This window comes from Dromiciops gliroides, chromosome 6 (genome assembly GCF_019393635.1).
Source record: "Dromiciops gliroides isolate mDroGli1 chromosome 6, mDroGli1.pri, whole genome shotgun sequence".
Taxonomy (NCBI): domain Eukaryota; kingdom Metazoa; phylum Chordata; class Mammalia; order Microbiotheria; family Microbiotheriidae; genus Dromiciops; species Dromiciops gliroides.
The window spans coordinates 159,368,604-159,385,467 of record NC_057866.1 but is presented as its reverse complement, the minus strand read 5'-3'; the positions used below and the strand labels follow the sequence as shown (position 1 = coordinate 159,385,467).

Here is a 16,864-nt window from a genome sequence, read left to right as displayed (position 1 = left end):
GCAGTTGTTCTGTGCAATAACTTACCTAAGATTTATATTAACAGCCAATTAGTTCACAAATTAACTTAAATGTTTAGCAGCAGTTTGGAATTCTATGCTCTTTTCCTGGAAACTTGGCTTAGGAAAAGGCTTAGGCTAAAGCTCTTAAAAAAAAAAACAACTGGTTTATTTTGTCTTTGAAATATCTCTTTGGGGGAGGGGGAGGCAATGAGGGTTAAGTGACTTGCCCAAGGTCACACAGCTAGTAAGTGTCAAGAGTCTGAGGTCAAATTTGAACTCAGGTCCTCCTGAATCCAGGGCTGGTGCTTTATCCACTGTAGGTTAAAGCTCTTAATGAAGCCTTAAATTGCCCTATAACCTGGTCAGTCCCTGATGACCCACGAGTTGGGTGAGCCATGGGTTTGGAAAGTCTCTGCCCCCAACTGTAGTTTGCTGCTTGCTCTTCCTGCCTTGGCATCACACTCAAGGCCCAAAGCCACATCTTTGCCTGCTAACAAGCCCTGGGGAGGAAAACAAAGAAGGTGGAGGAGGGGAAGAGGAAGGGAGAGAATTCCAAGGCCTGAGTAATGGGTTTGAGGGCCATATTGTCTGCGAATCCTTTGTTGTTAAATTAACAGGTTAGTATGCCACCATTCTTCCCAGAAAATGCCTAGAGTTTAAAGAGTCTGAGAACACTGATCTAGTCTCACCAACCCTGAACAAGAATAATCCCGTCTACAACCAAAAATGGTGACCCCGCCTTCACTTGAATACTTCCTGTAAAGAAAGAGGCTACGGTAGGTTCTTTCCACTTTTAGATAGTTATAATTGATCAACATTTCTCTTGACATCAAGCCTAAAGCTGACCCTTTGCAGCCCATCCCCATTCCTTCTACCTCTGTCCTCTGGGACCAAATATTTAGCCTGTAGAATAAAAGGGTGGGAAGGTGGGCACTAGGGGTGTCTCCAAGCCCAATGCCTTCCAAATGCTTTGAGTCATACTACCTCCCCTCCATTTCCCTTTTACAAAATAAAATAAAGATGCACATTCTTTTCAATTGATTCTTACATTAAAGGGACAAAAAGACCCTTTACCACCTTAGTTATCAGCCTCTGGATCCTATCTAGAGATCCTTCTTAAAATGAAGCACTTGGGAACTGAAGACATGCCCGGACCAGCACACAGCACAGTGGGATGATCACTTCCATATTGCTCCTAGTCATCTCGATGTGGTCTAAGGCGGCATTTATTTTTTTGTAGTTGGTATTGTTGTTCCATCACCCATTAGGTCAAACTGAACTTTAAGTATAGTAAAAACCCCTTATTTTTCTCAAACTGTTCTCTCGTCATGCCTCCCCTTGATAAAACACTGTCTCAAGTTTGGAAGATATAGGAGTTGAAATGAGTATGAGGTAACAAGGGTTTTGATCCAAGGTGCCAAAGGGGAAGAGCAGTTACTTTCTACTTCATTCCTGTCCATTTCTGCCAAGGAAAAACTTTCCTCAGCCACCCCTAGGTCCTATCACTATGGCACCCATTTTGGGGAGGCTACCTTTCCCCCAGTCCTTTTTAGATGGGGAGCAGTATTCATAAGTGGACAGACCACCCATTTTCCTGATGTAACTGTAGCAGTTGAATGATCCTGTATGCTGTCAACTTCCTCTATGCCCACAAATGAATTTGCCCAGCTACTGGAATTCTCAGATAGGATTTTGAATATGGGGGTGATCTTTTCTGGACCACTGGAACATTAAGTAGACTATTAAGAAGTAGCATCTCTTACATGTTTTACATGTAAAATAACTGGAAAATATGGTTAGTAAAAACTGTTTTGTTAAATTACATGATCATAAAAGTTCCCCAAAAACATTATAGCATGATCTTAACATGGTGCTCTGCAAATTACAAGGACTTAATTAGGCTAGGATACTTTCACTTTCTTCACTTCTTTTATAAGAGAGCTCTTTCTCTCTCTCTGAGTATTATTAATGGTCTGGGGGTAGGTACAAACTCTTGCTTCTCCTTTTTTCCACCTACCTCTTTAGGAAATGCAGATTTCACACCACATGCTACTGCCTGTGTATAAATCTCACTAAAAACTACACAGTTAAATTTAGAAACCAGAAAAACACTTAAGTTCGAGGTCTTGGTATTACAGTGACAACTGGCATTTTCTGAAACATCATCCTTCTCCTTCAAGGGTGAGAGTTATGTAACAGGTGACCCCGTTTTCAGTCTCTAATTGTGTGCAATATTGAAGGGAGGTAAGAGAAAGGGAAAGAATTCCAAATATCAAAAAGGTACTGGCTGTTTTTGTGTGATTTTTAAAAAGAAGTAACAAAACAAAGGAGAATGGTCATTTCAATATCTTCAGCATCGTTAAGTCTTCTAAGTAATACGCTTAGGGGGAGTGTGCACATATACATATAGAGCAAAGAAGGGTTCACCTACCAGGGCTTTCGACTCGTTTGTAGTGGTACGGATTGATGCAGACCTCCTTCTGCTTGGAGCCAAAGGGAAACTCACAGCATTCCAGCGGTTTCAGTTCATGGTGGCTCTGAAGGTCTGGCCAGCGCCACACGCGACAATAAATGACATGGGGCAGCCCCTTCCGGTGGGAGACTTGTAGTCTGCCATCCAGTGATCGGGGAATGGTGACACAGTTGCTGGGCTGCCCTGGACAGCTCAGGGCCTTTTCCAATTCCTCCATTGCACCCTTCTTTTTCTTCAGTTTTTTGACCAGAGCATCGACAGCCTTCTCTGCCCATTTTTCCTCTTCATCCCCCTGCTTCCAACCCAGAAGTCTCTTTACAGCTGGGCTGGTAAAGGAGAATAAACTTGTCACGTTCATAATGGAGTGCTTTGGGGCTCCCAGATAGGTTGGGAAATCAAATACTGGAATGTCCAGAAAGCAAGTCCTGGGAAGGACCGGAGAAGATGTTGGACTCTATTCACAGCAAGTTCCTGAAGTCCAGAAAGGTGGAAATTAACATTCCCAGTGCCACAGAAAATCAAGATATGCTTCTACCCAAATCCAGGACCTAGGAGAGAAAAGAAAGCAGGGGTGGGTTTTTTAAATGTGCTTTGGTGATATTGTCATAGGTACCCAAATACAGAAGTCAGGCTGATTAAATAAGGATCACAGAGCAAAAAAACCCAACTTTCACAGAATATTCAAATGCTACTTTTTATTAAATCTTATATTCCCACTATTTAGAACTATGAGAAGGCATTCAAACCACTGCTGTCACTATTATTTAATCCAAAGAGAACAAAATCAAATAAGATATCAAAGCAATTTTTGTGGTAACAAACAAAAAACTGGAAATCCAGTAGATGAGCAGTGATTAAGGAATGGCTAAGCATCTTTAAGAACTACTTTGAGTGACTAAGTCATTTTGACTATTATAAAGACCCAAATTAACTACAAAGGACCTAGGAAGGAATATCTTATCTGCATCCAGAGAAAAAACTAATAGAATTATGTAAAGAATGGTTTTACATATCTATACATATTTGTGTCCAATGGTAGCCAGCTTTGGGGGGTGGGGGAGAAGGTAAGAAAAAAAGGAAAAAGTTACATGATAATTTTAATATATATTTAAAAGGAACAGCAAGTTGTATATAATAGACTTGCAACACTGTGTGCAATCATATTTTTATTCTACTATGTTATGGAAAGGCTAGTATCATTTCTTAAGACCAAAATAAAAATTTTTGAAAGGAATGGCTAAGCAGTGGATAACAGTGAATAAAGCACCGGCCCTGGATTCAGGAATACCTGAGTTCAAATCCGGCCTCAGACACTTGACACTTACTAGCTGTGTGACCCTGGGCAAGTCACTTAACCACCATTGCCCCACAAAAAAAAAAGAAATGGCTAATCAAATGAATGTTACAGAATACTATTGGGCAAGACAAATGAAGGATTCAGAGAAATAGAAGAAGACATATATAAACTGCTACAGTGAAGTAAAGCAAGGAGTACAACATGACTATACTAATATAAATGGAAAAAAAAAACCAGTAAAAAGCAGCTGAATTCAGTTTCAGTCCAATGATCAATATCATTTCCAAAGGACCAATAATCAAACAACCCATTCCTCCCATTAAGGAGGTGGGAGACACAGAGGCATAGAATGTTACATACCCTGTCACTTGTTTTGCTTATTAAAAGAGAAGGTTCAATGGAAGTGTAGGCTAAGTATCTGGGAAATGACTGTTATCTTAAAAAATTATTCTGAATTAATGCAAAATAAAATGAGCACATGTGTATGCATGCATATATAGAGAAAAAACAAAAAACTGTAAATAAAACAGTAGCTCTCTATTATGTATAGTCTGTTTTTTATTTTTAAGTATATATTAAGTTCAACCTTTATCTTTCAAAGCTGGAAATTGTTATTGTGTAAAAATAAAAAAGAATCAACAAAACTAAGTTAAGAAACAACCTTTTGTCAATGGTGAGAATATTAAAGAAATCAATATGTACAAAGTTTGAAAGGGGACAAGGCTCATTTGTTAATGTCACAGAATAGCAGCACCTGCCACTTCTCAAAACTGAGGGGCCCCACACTTTTCATTACTGTCATTCTTTTCCCTTGCTCCCCATCGTAGTTGTTGTGAACACTCCCACCATACCATGTCTACTAGTACTAACAACATTTTACATTAATAGACTACTTTAAGTTTCACACATTTTGATGCCTACAATAGCTCCTTTAACGATCATCTGCCCAACCCACTTATCCATATGCTGCCCCCCATCCCAAGATTCTGGTGGTTATTAATAATTTCTGCCTGAATAAGAAATGAAACTTGATCAAAATAGCCTGGTAAGCCACAAGTTTTCATATTAAACATAACTTGTGAAGTTCAGAACTTCCCATGGTCCTGTGGCTTCAACAGGCTCAAAGGGGCTTTATCCAAGTTTATCATAACCCTTGTGGGATAGGTTTTGACATTGCCCTTTTAGAATTGAGGAAGACACCAAAGAAGTTAACTGACTGCCTTATGTCACCTGTATTTATTATTGGGTCATTTCAGTTGTATCCAACTCTTTATGACCCCCATCTTGGTAAAGATGCTGGCAAAGATAATGGAGTGGTGTGCCATTTCCTTCTCCAACTCATTCTACAGATGAGGAAACTGAGGCAAACAGGGTGAAGTGACCTGCCCAGGGTCATACAGCTAGCAAGTGTCTGAGGCCAGATTTTAACTCAGGAAGATGAGTCTTCCTGACTCCAGGCCTGGTGCTCTATCCATTGTGATACCTAGCTGCCCCGAGGTCACTGTAATACATGGTAATAGTTTTTCCATCCAGTGATACTTCACTTTTTTACCCTTTGCCAGATGACACCCAAATGAGCAATTCAGTTACAAATGAGATAGGAAATAAATGTTTCCCTGTTCCAAATGTCCTACCTCCCCTCCAAAGACATAATGCTTTGTTTTACACTTCTCTCCAGCAGTACTTAATCAGTCTTCCTCCACTTTCTATTCCTAGCAGACTGAAAGCTCTATTCGTTTAGGGATTTGGTTATATCTAAACCTTACAACAAATGTGAATATTATTGCAATACAGGATGAAGAGTATGAGAAATTCAAAGACACATGAGAAGACCCGTACAAACTGACGCAAAGTCAAATCAGGAGAAAAATATACACAGAAAAAAAAAACCACACTAAATGAAAACAACAGTAAAACACAGCTCAACAAACGTTAATAGAATGCAATGGACAAACTTGGTCAGGAAGATGAATGATGAAAAATCCTTTTCAACAATCTTAGCCTAATGTATGTGAACTTCTAAAAAATATATATATTGGTAAGTGTCTTTCAACTTAATTGGTTTTCTCTGTAGTGTTTTATTTCATGCATTTAAAACCATGATTCGCAGAAGGGGCCCCTGGACTCCCCTAGCCTGTCCAAGGGATACAATACACAAAAACAGTGATGAAGGTAGAAGAGAAGGACCAAGGATGGCACGTTACATGTTCCAGCTGCTCTCAGCCTGATCAGTTGGCTTTCCTTAGATTTTTTTTTTTTTTGGCTGTTATGAGAGAAGGTTCAATCGAGGGATGAAGACTACTGGGAGATGACTGTGTTGCAAAAAATAAGACACCAGGGGCAGCTAGGTAGCGCAGTGGATAGAGTACTGGCCCTGGATTCAGGAGTACATGAGTTCAAATCCAGCCTCAGACACTTAACACTTACTAGCTGTGTGACCCTGGGCAAGTCACTTAACCCCAATTGCCTCACCAAAAAGAAAAAAAAAAGACACCAGTAAGACTTCCCCCTCCCCACCAAAAAATTAAAACTGACTATGTACCAGAAAGAATGGGGATATTGGGTTCAAAATAGGTACTTACTAAGTGTTTGCTGAATTGAAGACAAGTTTTAGGCCCCTATTTCAGCTGTGAAAAATAACAGGGGCATTTTGCTAATGCTAAGTCCAATTAAGCAGTTACCTATTACATGACAAATATAATAAATCTTAACAACCACACCACTCATCACTGTACTACACATTTGGAATACCGACTTTATTGCCACACAACAGCTGGTGTGATCCCAGAATATTCTTACAAGTGCGAAAATAAACTGTTTGAATGTAACCAATTGACAGAGCCTGAAACTATTCTCCCTCGACGTCCCCGCCCACCACCACCACCACCACCACCACCATCATATACACTAGGGGCTTTTAACCATTTTTGTGTCAAGGACTTCTTTGACAACCTGATGAAATCTACAGACCCCTTCCCAGAATAATCAGTTTTAAATGTATAAAATAGAACATGTAGGATTATGAAGGCAGTCGATTTTTGTGAAATACAATTATCAAAATATTAGTAATAAAAACAAGTTCACAGACCCCATGTTAAGAACCTTTGCCTACACCAAGAAAACCAAGCTCACCAGCACGAATTGGAATTAAATTCCAACAATGAATTTAAAAACACTATTCCTTGAAAAAAGGAAGCTAGTTAAGCCAAAAATATAATAATAATGCTAACAATGATGATGAGGAGGAAAAGAAGTAATGGTAAGGGAGATGAAGCTTTTTACTTATTATAAGTTTTTTCCCCCTCTTTCTTTGTTTTGTGGGGCAATGAGAGTTAAGTGACTTGCCCAGGGTCACACAGCTAGTGTCAAGTGTCAAGTGTCAAGTGTCAAGTGTCAAGTGTCAAGTGTCTGAGGTCGAATTTGAACTCAGGTCCTCCTGAATCCAGGGCCTGTGCTATAAGTTTTATTAACAATAACATCAGGCAGCTAGGTGGCATAGTGGATAAAGCACTGGCCCTGGATTCAGGAGGACCTGAGTTCAAATCCAACCTCAGACACTTGACACTTATTAGCTGTGTGAAGTGACCCTGGGCAAATCACTTAATTCTCATTGCCCTGCAAAACAAAACAACAACAACAATAAGATAAAACAACAATGAACATCAATTCAAACAACTAAACTCCTTGAGTAACTTTATATTTTATTCATTTCAATACAAATTACCATCACTTTTTAGCCATAACTATGTAAGGCTGTGGTAATATGGTGAAAGGAGTACTGGATTTGATGCCAGAGGACCCGAGTTCAAATCCTACGTCATTTATTATCTGTGTAATCTTGAGTCACTTTACCTCTCTAGACCTCAGTTTCTTCACCTGAACTCTTACGGTATCTTCCAGCTCTGGATCTATGAATGGATGACCCTATAAGTCCCTAAATGGATTCTCTGTCACTTCATTATCTTTTATCTCTTTATATTAAATGTATTCATCTTTATTGCTTCTTACCCTCTATGGTTCCATTCTTTTGTTTCCGCTCTGCATTATTTCATAAAGGCTTTTCCTTTTGTATGCCTCATCCTTGTTAAGTCCTCATGGCATAATAGTATCCCATTCCATTAAGGGACCACAATTTGTTTAGGCTATCCCCCTGCTGCTGAATATTCAGTATATACTATGAAATGGCATATACTATGAAAAACTTTTGAGCAGATAACTAGTTCTTTCTTGTTTTTTGGTTGTTGTTTTTTTTAACACCTCAGGGTATACGCCCCCAAATGGAAGTATATATTGGCTAAGAGAAAGCTTTTTAGATGAGGCAGGACCCAAGCAGACTGTTCTATACTTCCCCCTCCCCACCTCCACCTCCACCTCCCACTGCTTCAATGACCTCCATGATCAAATATAAAATCCTCCATTGGGCTTTTAAAGCCTTTCACAACGTGGCTCCCTCCTGCCTGTTCTTACATTTTGCTCCTGCCCAAGTACTCTACAATTCAGTAATACTGTATTCCTTGCAGTTCCTCCAACAAGACACTCCATACCGTCACTCTGGGTGTTTTTGCCCGCTGTCTTCCATTCCTGGAATGTCCAACTTGGCTTCCTTCAAATCTCAGCTAAAATCTCGTCTCCTCCAAGAAGGCTTTCACCACTCCCCTCCCTCCCCGCCCCCCATTCTAGTGCCTTCCTTCTTAGATTACCTCGTATTTACCATACATAGATTTCATTTGTACATAATCCTTTCCATGTTGCCTCTGCTTTAGAATGTGGACCTTTTGGGGGGTAGACTGTTTCTGACTTTATGTTGCTTTCAATCAATCAATTAGCATTTAAGTGCCTATTACTATTCTTCACTATGCTAAGCACCAGAGATACAAAGAAAGGTTAAAAAAAAAAACAAATAAAATAAAACAAAAAGCCATAGTCCCTGCCCCCAAAGAGCTCACAGTCTAATGGGGAGACAACATGTAAAAAAAACCATTAGGTACCAAAAAAAAAACGTAGGCGTAAAAAATTGGGGGTTGTCAGGCACTAAGGTTAAGGAAGACTTCTTATAGAAGGTAGGACTTGAGTTGAGATACTGTAAAGTCTGATGGAATGATCGAGAACCATGAAATCTTTTAAGAAATTTATCTAAATATGTAAGAGGCAGCTAGGTAAAACATATTACATGTGGATGGGACTCATTCTATGGTCAGTTTTAAGAATTGGTAAATTTATCCTTTTAACCAACAATACCACCGTTAGGTCTGCTTCCCAAGATGATTAGGGGAAAAGGAAAAGAACCTATGTTCTAAAATATTTATAGCAGCTCTCTTCATAGTGGCAAAGAACTGGAAATGGCTGGGACACCGGTCAATTGGGGAATGGCTGAACAAGTTGTGGTGTGTGGTTATGATGGAATATTACTCTGCTCTAAGAAATGATGAGCTCAATGATCTTAGAAAAACACTGATAGACTTGCACAAAATAATGTATGAGATGAATTATATACAGTAACAATAATATTGTTTTAAGAACAACTTTGAGCAACCAAATCATTCTATTATAAATTAACCACAAAGGTCCCATAGTATGTATATATGTGTGTAATGTATGTGTGTGTATGTATGTGTGTGTGTATATATTTATGTGTGTATATAACCTGAGATATATATTATACATATGTAATAATATGTAATGTATCTCATATGTATGCAGAGAGAGGGAGGGAGACACACACACACACACACACACACACACACACACACAGAGACAGATTTGTGTGTGTCCAATCATAGCCATCTCTAGAGTGAAGAGAGGAGAAGGAGAGGGGAGGAAAAAAGCTACATGATAACTTTGCTGTACGTTTACAAGGAATAGCAAGTTGTACCTAATAGATCTGCAATTTCAGGCGCAATCCTGTTCTTCTATTCTACTTTGTTATTGAAATGCTTGTTTTATTTCTTAAGTTCAGAATTTTAAAAATTTAGAAAAACCTGGGAAATTTCTATTTCCTTACTTTTGCCCCCCAAAGAACTGGCCTTGTCAATTCAGTATCAATTAAAATAGAAAGAAAGCAAATGAGTCCTCTTCCCCTGCTATTTTGGCATTCACTCTCACCTCGAATCCCAAAGGGAACAAAAAGGATATTCCCTGCTTCTGAAGTTATCAGCCTCAAATCATAAAACAGGCTTCTAGAGGGGAGGGCAGGGTGGATGTTTTTGATTTTGTATTTCCAGACCTTGTACATAATAGGCAACTAATGAAGGCCTGTTGAATGTTGAACGGGAGGTTGGAGGGGTAGTGGTCCCATTTAAAGAACAACAACAACAAAAAAAGAACAAAGTGAGGAATTTCTTCACCAATACTTCACCTTTACTTAATTCAATCAAATTAAAAGCACTTTTGGGGGAAAAAAAACCCTACTTTGTGAAACCTCTGAATTTCTAATCTTTCAGCCTGAGTAGGGCTGAAGTTTACCTTTGTACTACACCTCTGAAAGGGCTTACAAAACAAATGAATACCAGGCAAGATTGGAGGAGGCTTAATTAACCAGAGAGAAAACAAACTTTCCAAAGGGCTTTCGGCACATCCTTTGTATGTAAAATGGTTGCTGCTAATTGTAATAACTTATCATCAGTTCATTATAGCTGCCTCTTATCAGTTCATTAAATATCTCCCACTAGGTAGTTCTTGGCTAACAGTTGGGACAGGGCCTATCAGTATACTAACAGTCATCTTCCTAAATCAAAGGTCACTCTCTCAGCTCACAAAGCGTCCTTGGTTCCTTGTCTGTTACAGGATAAAATACAGACTCCTCAGAGTGATCTCTGAGGGCTTCCAAAATAGGGCTCCAAACACTGCTTCCAGCTTTACTTTGTGCAGAGATGCTTCACAAACCTCTTCTATGTTAGGTGACTAGCATTTATTAAGTGCCTACTGTATACCAGATGTGCTGAGCGCTGGGGATACAAAAAGACAAAAGCCAGTTGCTGTTCTCGAGTTTGTTCTAGTGGGGAAGACAACATGGGAGCAGCTTCGTAGAGATGAGAGGTGTTCAAAGTAAATGGACGCTAAGCTCAAAGGGAAGGCATTCTCATTAAAGTCTGAGAACAGCTTCCTGCATGGCTGACACTTTAAGAAGGCCTGGGAAGCTGAGAGACAGAGAAAGAGGGACAGCGTTCCAAGGATGAGGGACAGCCAGAGAAAATGCCTAGAGGCAGGAGCGCCATCTCACAGAAACTGGTGTCACTGGACTGCAGAGTACACAGAGGGGAGGAAGGGATAATAAGATTGCACTGGAGAGGCAGAAAGGGGCCGTGAAAACCAGAGAATTTTGAATTTGATCCTGGAGGCAACAGGCAGTCCCTGGAGTTTGCTGGAGTGACAGAGACAGAGACAGAGTGATAGAGAGACACAGAGATAAGACAGACAGAGACAGAGAGGCAGAGAGAACAGAAAGAACAGAGAGAGACAGAAAGAGACACAGAGAGAACAGAGAAACAAGAGAGAGACAGACCCTGGAGTCAGGAGGACCTGAGTTCAAATCCGGCCTCACACTTAACACTTACTGTGTGACCATGGGCAAGTCACTTAACCCCAACTGCCTCACCAAAAAGGAGAGAGAGAGAGAAAGAGAAAGAGACAGAGACAGTCACAGAGAGACACAGAGAGACAAGAGACTGAGTTTTGGGAAGATCAATTTGACAGCAGAGTGGAGAGGATGGATGCATTAAAGCTAGCCCTTCCTCAGTTGCTCCTACATACCAGATATACCTCCCTAGACTGGTTGCAAATGTAAGGGCCTTTTTCCCATGCTTAGACTCCATAAATGCTCACATCTCCTCTCTGAATTCTTCCTTCAGGTTCCAGCTCCTCATGAAGCCAGCCCTAGCACAGTCCTCCTCCCTCACCATTCAGACTGCTCCCTATCCCTCCCTTTTCCTTGTTAACATATACATTTATATTATATTAACTTTACATGCCCCAACCCCACACTCCAAGCTTCTTGAGTACAGAGACAGTTTTATCTTTATCTTTGTATCTTTGGTTGCTCATTTAGAAGCTGGCACCTAGTAGGTGCTTAATGTTGGTTAAGGTTTCTTCCAACTTCAAAACGTTCAGTCTAAACTAAAAGCTAAATAAGTCATTATCTTAGAATATTCTCTAAGTCAGAACAGTTTCACCACAGAGCCTGACTTAGTAAAGTTCCAAATTAGAAAAAGTTTTAATAGCCAAGCAAAGGGGAAGTGTGTATTTAATTTGGCCATTTTCCTTGGGTTCTTTGAATGGGGAAGGAGGCCCCAGGACAAAATACACTAACCTTCTATTCAATCCAAATTGAATCTGTCAATTCCACAAGGGGGAAAGGGGGCAGGAGAGGAGGGTTTTCTTTATCGGAGGCTCTAGTCTACAAACATAGAATTAGGCCAATGTGAATATCCATCCACAAAAATGGAGACTCATTTGATGCTAGACACTTAATTCTCAAAAGATTTGAAAGAAAATTATTCTAAAGTCAACCAAGGAGTGCTGCCACAATCCAACGGCTACCATTCCTGAGAGAAAGTAGCAGTGGGATGGATAGGGATAATCCAAGTGCCCCCTTGATCAGTTTCATAAGAGAGGAAGTTTTGTGATGCTGATGCTAGCCCACTAACTTAATGGCTACAAAAAAGATTCCATTAAATGCTGATGGAATTATCCAATAAAATAAGATACGAAAACAATTTTAAAAGGAGGAAGGGGAGGGGCAGCTAGTTGGCGCAGTGGATAGAGTACTAGCCCTGGATTCAGGAGGACCTGAGTTCAAATCCAACCTCAGACACTTGACACTTACTAGCTATGTGACCCTGGGCAAGTCACTTAACTCCAATTGCCTCACTAAAAAAACAACAACAACAACAAAACAACAAAAAAAACCCAAAAGTCCACATCTTACTAAAATATTGTTTTAGAAACAATATTTCCATTCATGTTTATTTTTTCCTCTTGACAATTGAAAGCTAGCCGAAGCTACAAAGATGTAAGAGGACCTACTATATATAATCATTTCAGATTTGGAACCCCTAGCTCCCACTTCCTACAGGAAACTTTTCTGCTTTCCCTTTCAAAATTACTCTAATAGTATTTTGCTTTGACTCACCTGGGTACACGGTTTCCAGTCCTTCCCACTCCCCAATCCCCTAGTAAGTAATGCCTTTAAAAGCAGAGACTATCTCCTTTGTGCTTTGGTATGTCCAAGCACCTAAGTTGGGGCCGAGCCCATAGGTACTTAATGATAAATGCTTATGAAACTATGGTGAAATGTACATGACGTTCACCACAGAAAGACAAACAGGCAGCATGGTCTAGTTAATCAGGAATTTGACATTTCTAAGTCAAAGACAATTTCTATTTTGGGAAACTCCACCAATGGCTTGAAACTGTAATCAAAAGACATGACCTCCGTGACTCAGTTTTCTCCATTATAAAACTGAAGCCCATACCTAACACTCTACCACAACCTTGGAATGCTATGATGATGTGAGATGTTGAGGCATTCAAAGCTTCTCAAGGACCTTTTGTGATTTAAAAAAAAAAAAAACAACTTTTGAGCAAACCACAATATTAGGGAGAAGTACCTGTTTCCTCCCAGAGAAGAAGGACTGTAATAGAAATAGGCTGCCCTGTCGCTCTGGAAAACTGGACATTTCTTGAGGTCAAAGATTCATATATCTAATCTATAAATGGAAGGAAGTATCTGAGCAGATTTCAAATACTGTTTTCTCCTAAGGCACTCACTCACTCCTCACATTGGGTTCTCCTTTAGTTCCTCTCTTAAGCAAAGGTTGTTAACCTGGGGTACTGTAGATTTCAGGGAAGGGGGTGTAACTTTGGACGAGGAAAAAAAAAAAAAAAGGTATTTTTACTTTAAGCAGCCTTTGATTTCCCCCATAAGGTATGTTATACATTTAAAAAATTATTCTGAGAAGGGCTTTACCACTCTTCCAAAGAAGTCTACAACACAAAAGAGGTTCAGAACATTTGCTCTAAAGGGGCAGCATATAAAGTTCTCTATACTCCCAAATTTAGAAGCATGAGATTTAAGGCTAAAAGTGATCTTAGGAAAACCTAGTCTATCACCTTCATTTTTTATAAAATTTTATAGTTCTTTAAAATTCACAAGGTGCTTTACTTTACATATATTGTCTTATTTGATCCACCAAACCTGTGAGGTGGGTGCTATTATTATCATCACTATTTTATATATGGGAAAACTGAGGTTGAGAGAGGTTAGGAGGAATTTTGTATGTCACAAAGCTAATGCAGAAACTATACTACATTGAGCCGACTCTGAATAAGCACAGGGTGTGTGTGTATGTAAATGTATATACATACATATGCATGTGTACACACATGTTATATATACACGTGTATATGCACATACATGAGTATATACATACACGTATGTGTGTGCACACACACATACATCTTGGCAACTGGAGGAGTTTGTGTGAAAAGGTAGTTGGAGTGGGATATAGGAAACAGTCTGATAGAATTAAGAGTGCTTAAGTCAATTTCTGGCTTGTGCTTTTCCAATAGAAACAACATCATTTCCTTTCACAGAAAATATAAAGCTCAGAGGATAAGAGGATAAGAATCAATGTTCTCAGAGATAACTAAGAAAGAGAGATTGGAGTAAAACTTAATGAAGAAATATAAGGGAAAAGTTTGTATAACTTGATGCATGGCAAAGAAAGCAAAGCAAGGAGAAAAATGTATGTAAGGATGACCCTGAAGTAAATAACAATACTGAAAGATTAAATATAATGACTGAACTTGGTTTCAGAAGCCTGATGATGAAATACCTATGTCTCAGGAGAGATGAGAAATTGAGTATAGAATGCTCTAGCCAGTGTTGCTCTGCTGATTAGTTTTGCTTCACACTTTCTTCTTCTTTGTTATAAGGGAAAGTCAAAATTGGGTGTGAACAGGCAGAACCATATAGCCTGATAAGAAACTTCAAAAATGACCAGGAACAAAAGGAACCATAGGATAAGGAGGAGAAGATAGATTGGTCATGTGGAAGGGGTCAATGTCAGGTGGACAGTCAAAGTATTCTTCTCTTTGGATGTCAGGAAAAATCCAGGAAAATCTATAACATATTGGGCACAGAATAGTCAAGCATGTTTAAGTTATAAATGCTTATGTAAATACTAGGGTATAGGAATGTTTTATTAAATATTAAATTCTAGACCAATTATTCTTCTTCCTTACTATTATTTTTCATTATTTTCATATGAGGAAAATCCATCTTCTTTCTCTCCCACAATTCCCCTCATTTAAAAAGAAAACAAAACCAAACCCTTGTAACAAATGTGTATTAATTAAGCAAAACAAATTCCAGTACTGGCTACATCCAATAAATATATCCCAGACAGTCTTTTGGTACACAGGCTACAAGTGTATCCTACAGTAATGAACAGCTGAGGAATTGGTGGAAGGAACTTTACAAATAGATGACATCACAGATTCATGGGAGTATTTCAGTAAAGGGGAAGGTATTGAGATGGGGTAGGAAGGAAAGGTCTTGGGAAATGGCTATGGTGCAAACCACAAGCATTTCCCCAAAAAACAAAAATGTTAATGATATTTTAAAATCGACATCTTTTTGTGATGTTTTACGTCATAGTAACTTCTGAATATACATCTTCCTATCACCATCTCTGTGCCTATTAACAACTTTAAACAGTGACTCTACGGCTTTCCCCTACTTGTCTTCTATCTACAGGAAGGGAGATCCCTCAGGGATACAAGATAGCCAATGATCAGAGGAAAAGGAAGTAGGGGGCTTTAGGGAGGACTGGGAAGGAGTAGAGGAGGAAGGAATTAGACATAGCAAAATGATCAGTTTAAGTCTTTTCCTAGTTGCTTCTTGGCAAGGTACAGGTTTGATGAGTAGCCGGGGTGTCATCCACACAACAAAATTCGTTTATGATGGACTGACTGGATTTCCAAGACCTAAGAAGCTAGTATTATCTTACCAGCAGTTACTTTAGATGAAATCAATTCCTGCTTATCCCCAAAGGCTTATCTCTGTCCAATTCTTGCTTATCTCTAAAATTCAGTTAATTAAAGACCAACAAGTCAAAAAGGATCTACAAGGCACGGATTTCAGTCTGGAGGCCCTTTTCTCACCAAAAATGACACATTCGGGTTTTTGAGGTTTTTTTTAAAGTATTTGAAGCCTTTAAAGATTCCCAAGCCACACATGTTACCTTGGTTGAGCCACTTTATATTGGCAGTAAAGCAGGGCAGTATTGAGTGTTAAAACTAAAATTCTAGCTAGTCTGTCTAAAATACCTAATGAGTGGTCGCCAATAAATTATAAGCTTTAGCAAGAGTTAAACTTTTAAGCATTTATTTAGGAGAATAAGAATTTGGTAAAGAGAGAGAAAAAGGCCTACATTCATCTATCTATTAAAGGGAGAGCACATTTCTAACTCCCCTCTCCGCCAGTCCCCAGGAAAAGAACCCCCATCAGAGCGCTAGGCTCCCCCCTTCTTCCTCCCACAAGCAAATGTCACTTCCTGACGCCAAAGAAAAGATGCATGGTCTTGCCCTCAAAGACCTTCCTTTCATGGTGGAGCTTTTCTATAGTAAGTCTCCAGCAGGTGGCGTCATTCCAATCGTTACATGAGTAACAAAAGAGTGCTGGGTTTTGGAGCCCAGTCGGAAGAACTTGGGTTCAGATCCTGGCACTGCTACTAACTGCCAATGCTACCTGTGTAGGCTTGACAATTGAGTTAACCTCAGTTTTGTCATCTGTAATATGAGTGGGCTGGGTTAGAGTGGTGGGATACTCACAACCTGTGTGACCTAGGCAACTCACTTTACTTCCACTTTTATCATCTGTAAAATGGAAATGATAACAGCACCTACCTCACAGGTTTGTTGAGAGGATCAAATAAGATAATTTATGTACTTTATAAAGCATTAAAAAATGAGTCATTAGATTTAAGATTCCTTCTAGCTTGAAATCTGAGATACTATGATCCTATTAGCCACCACTCCATCTCCACCCAAAAAAAGGAGATAGGGCAATTGTATCTTCTGAATGAAGGAAAACT

At 39.4% G+C, this 16,864-nt stretch overlaps 1 protein-coding gene across 3 annotated transcripts in view; it reads right to left on the bottom strand.

Moving 5' to 3' along the window:
• Positions 1–16,864, bottom strand: part of SMAD1 (SMAD family member 1) — a 93,373-nt gene that overhangs the window by 46,117 nt on the left and 30,392 nt on the right. For all 3 annotated transcript variants that reach the window (XM_043973494.1, XM_043973496.1, XM_043973495.1), the window contains one exon: positions 2,432–3,021. In XM_043973494.1, coding sequence (XP_043829429.1) covers positions 2,432–2,831 — 400 coding nt within the window. In that variant the 5' untranslated portion in view covers positions 2,832–3,021. The remainder of the gene's footprint in view (positions 1–2,431; positions 3,022–16,864) is intronic.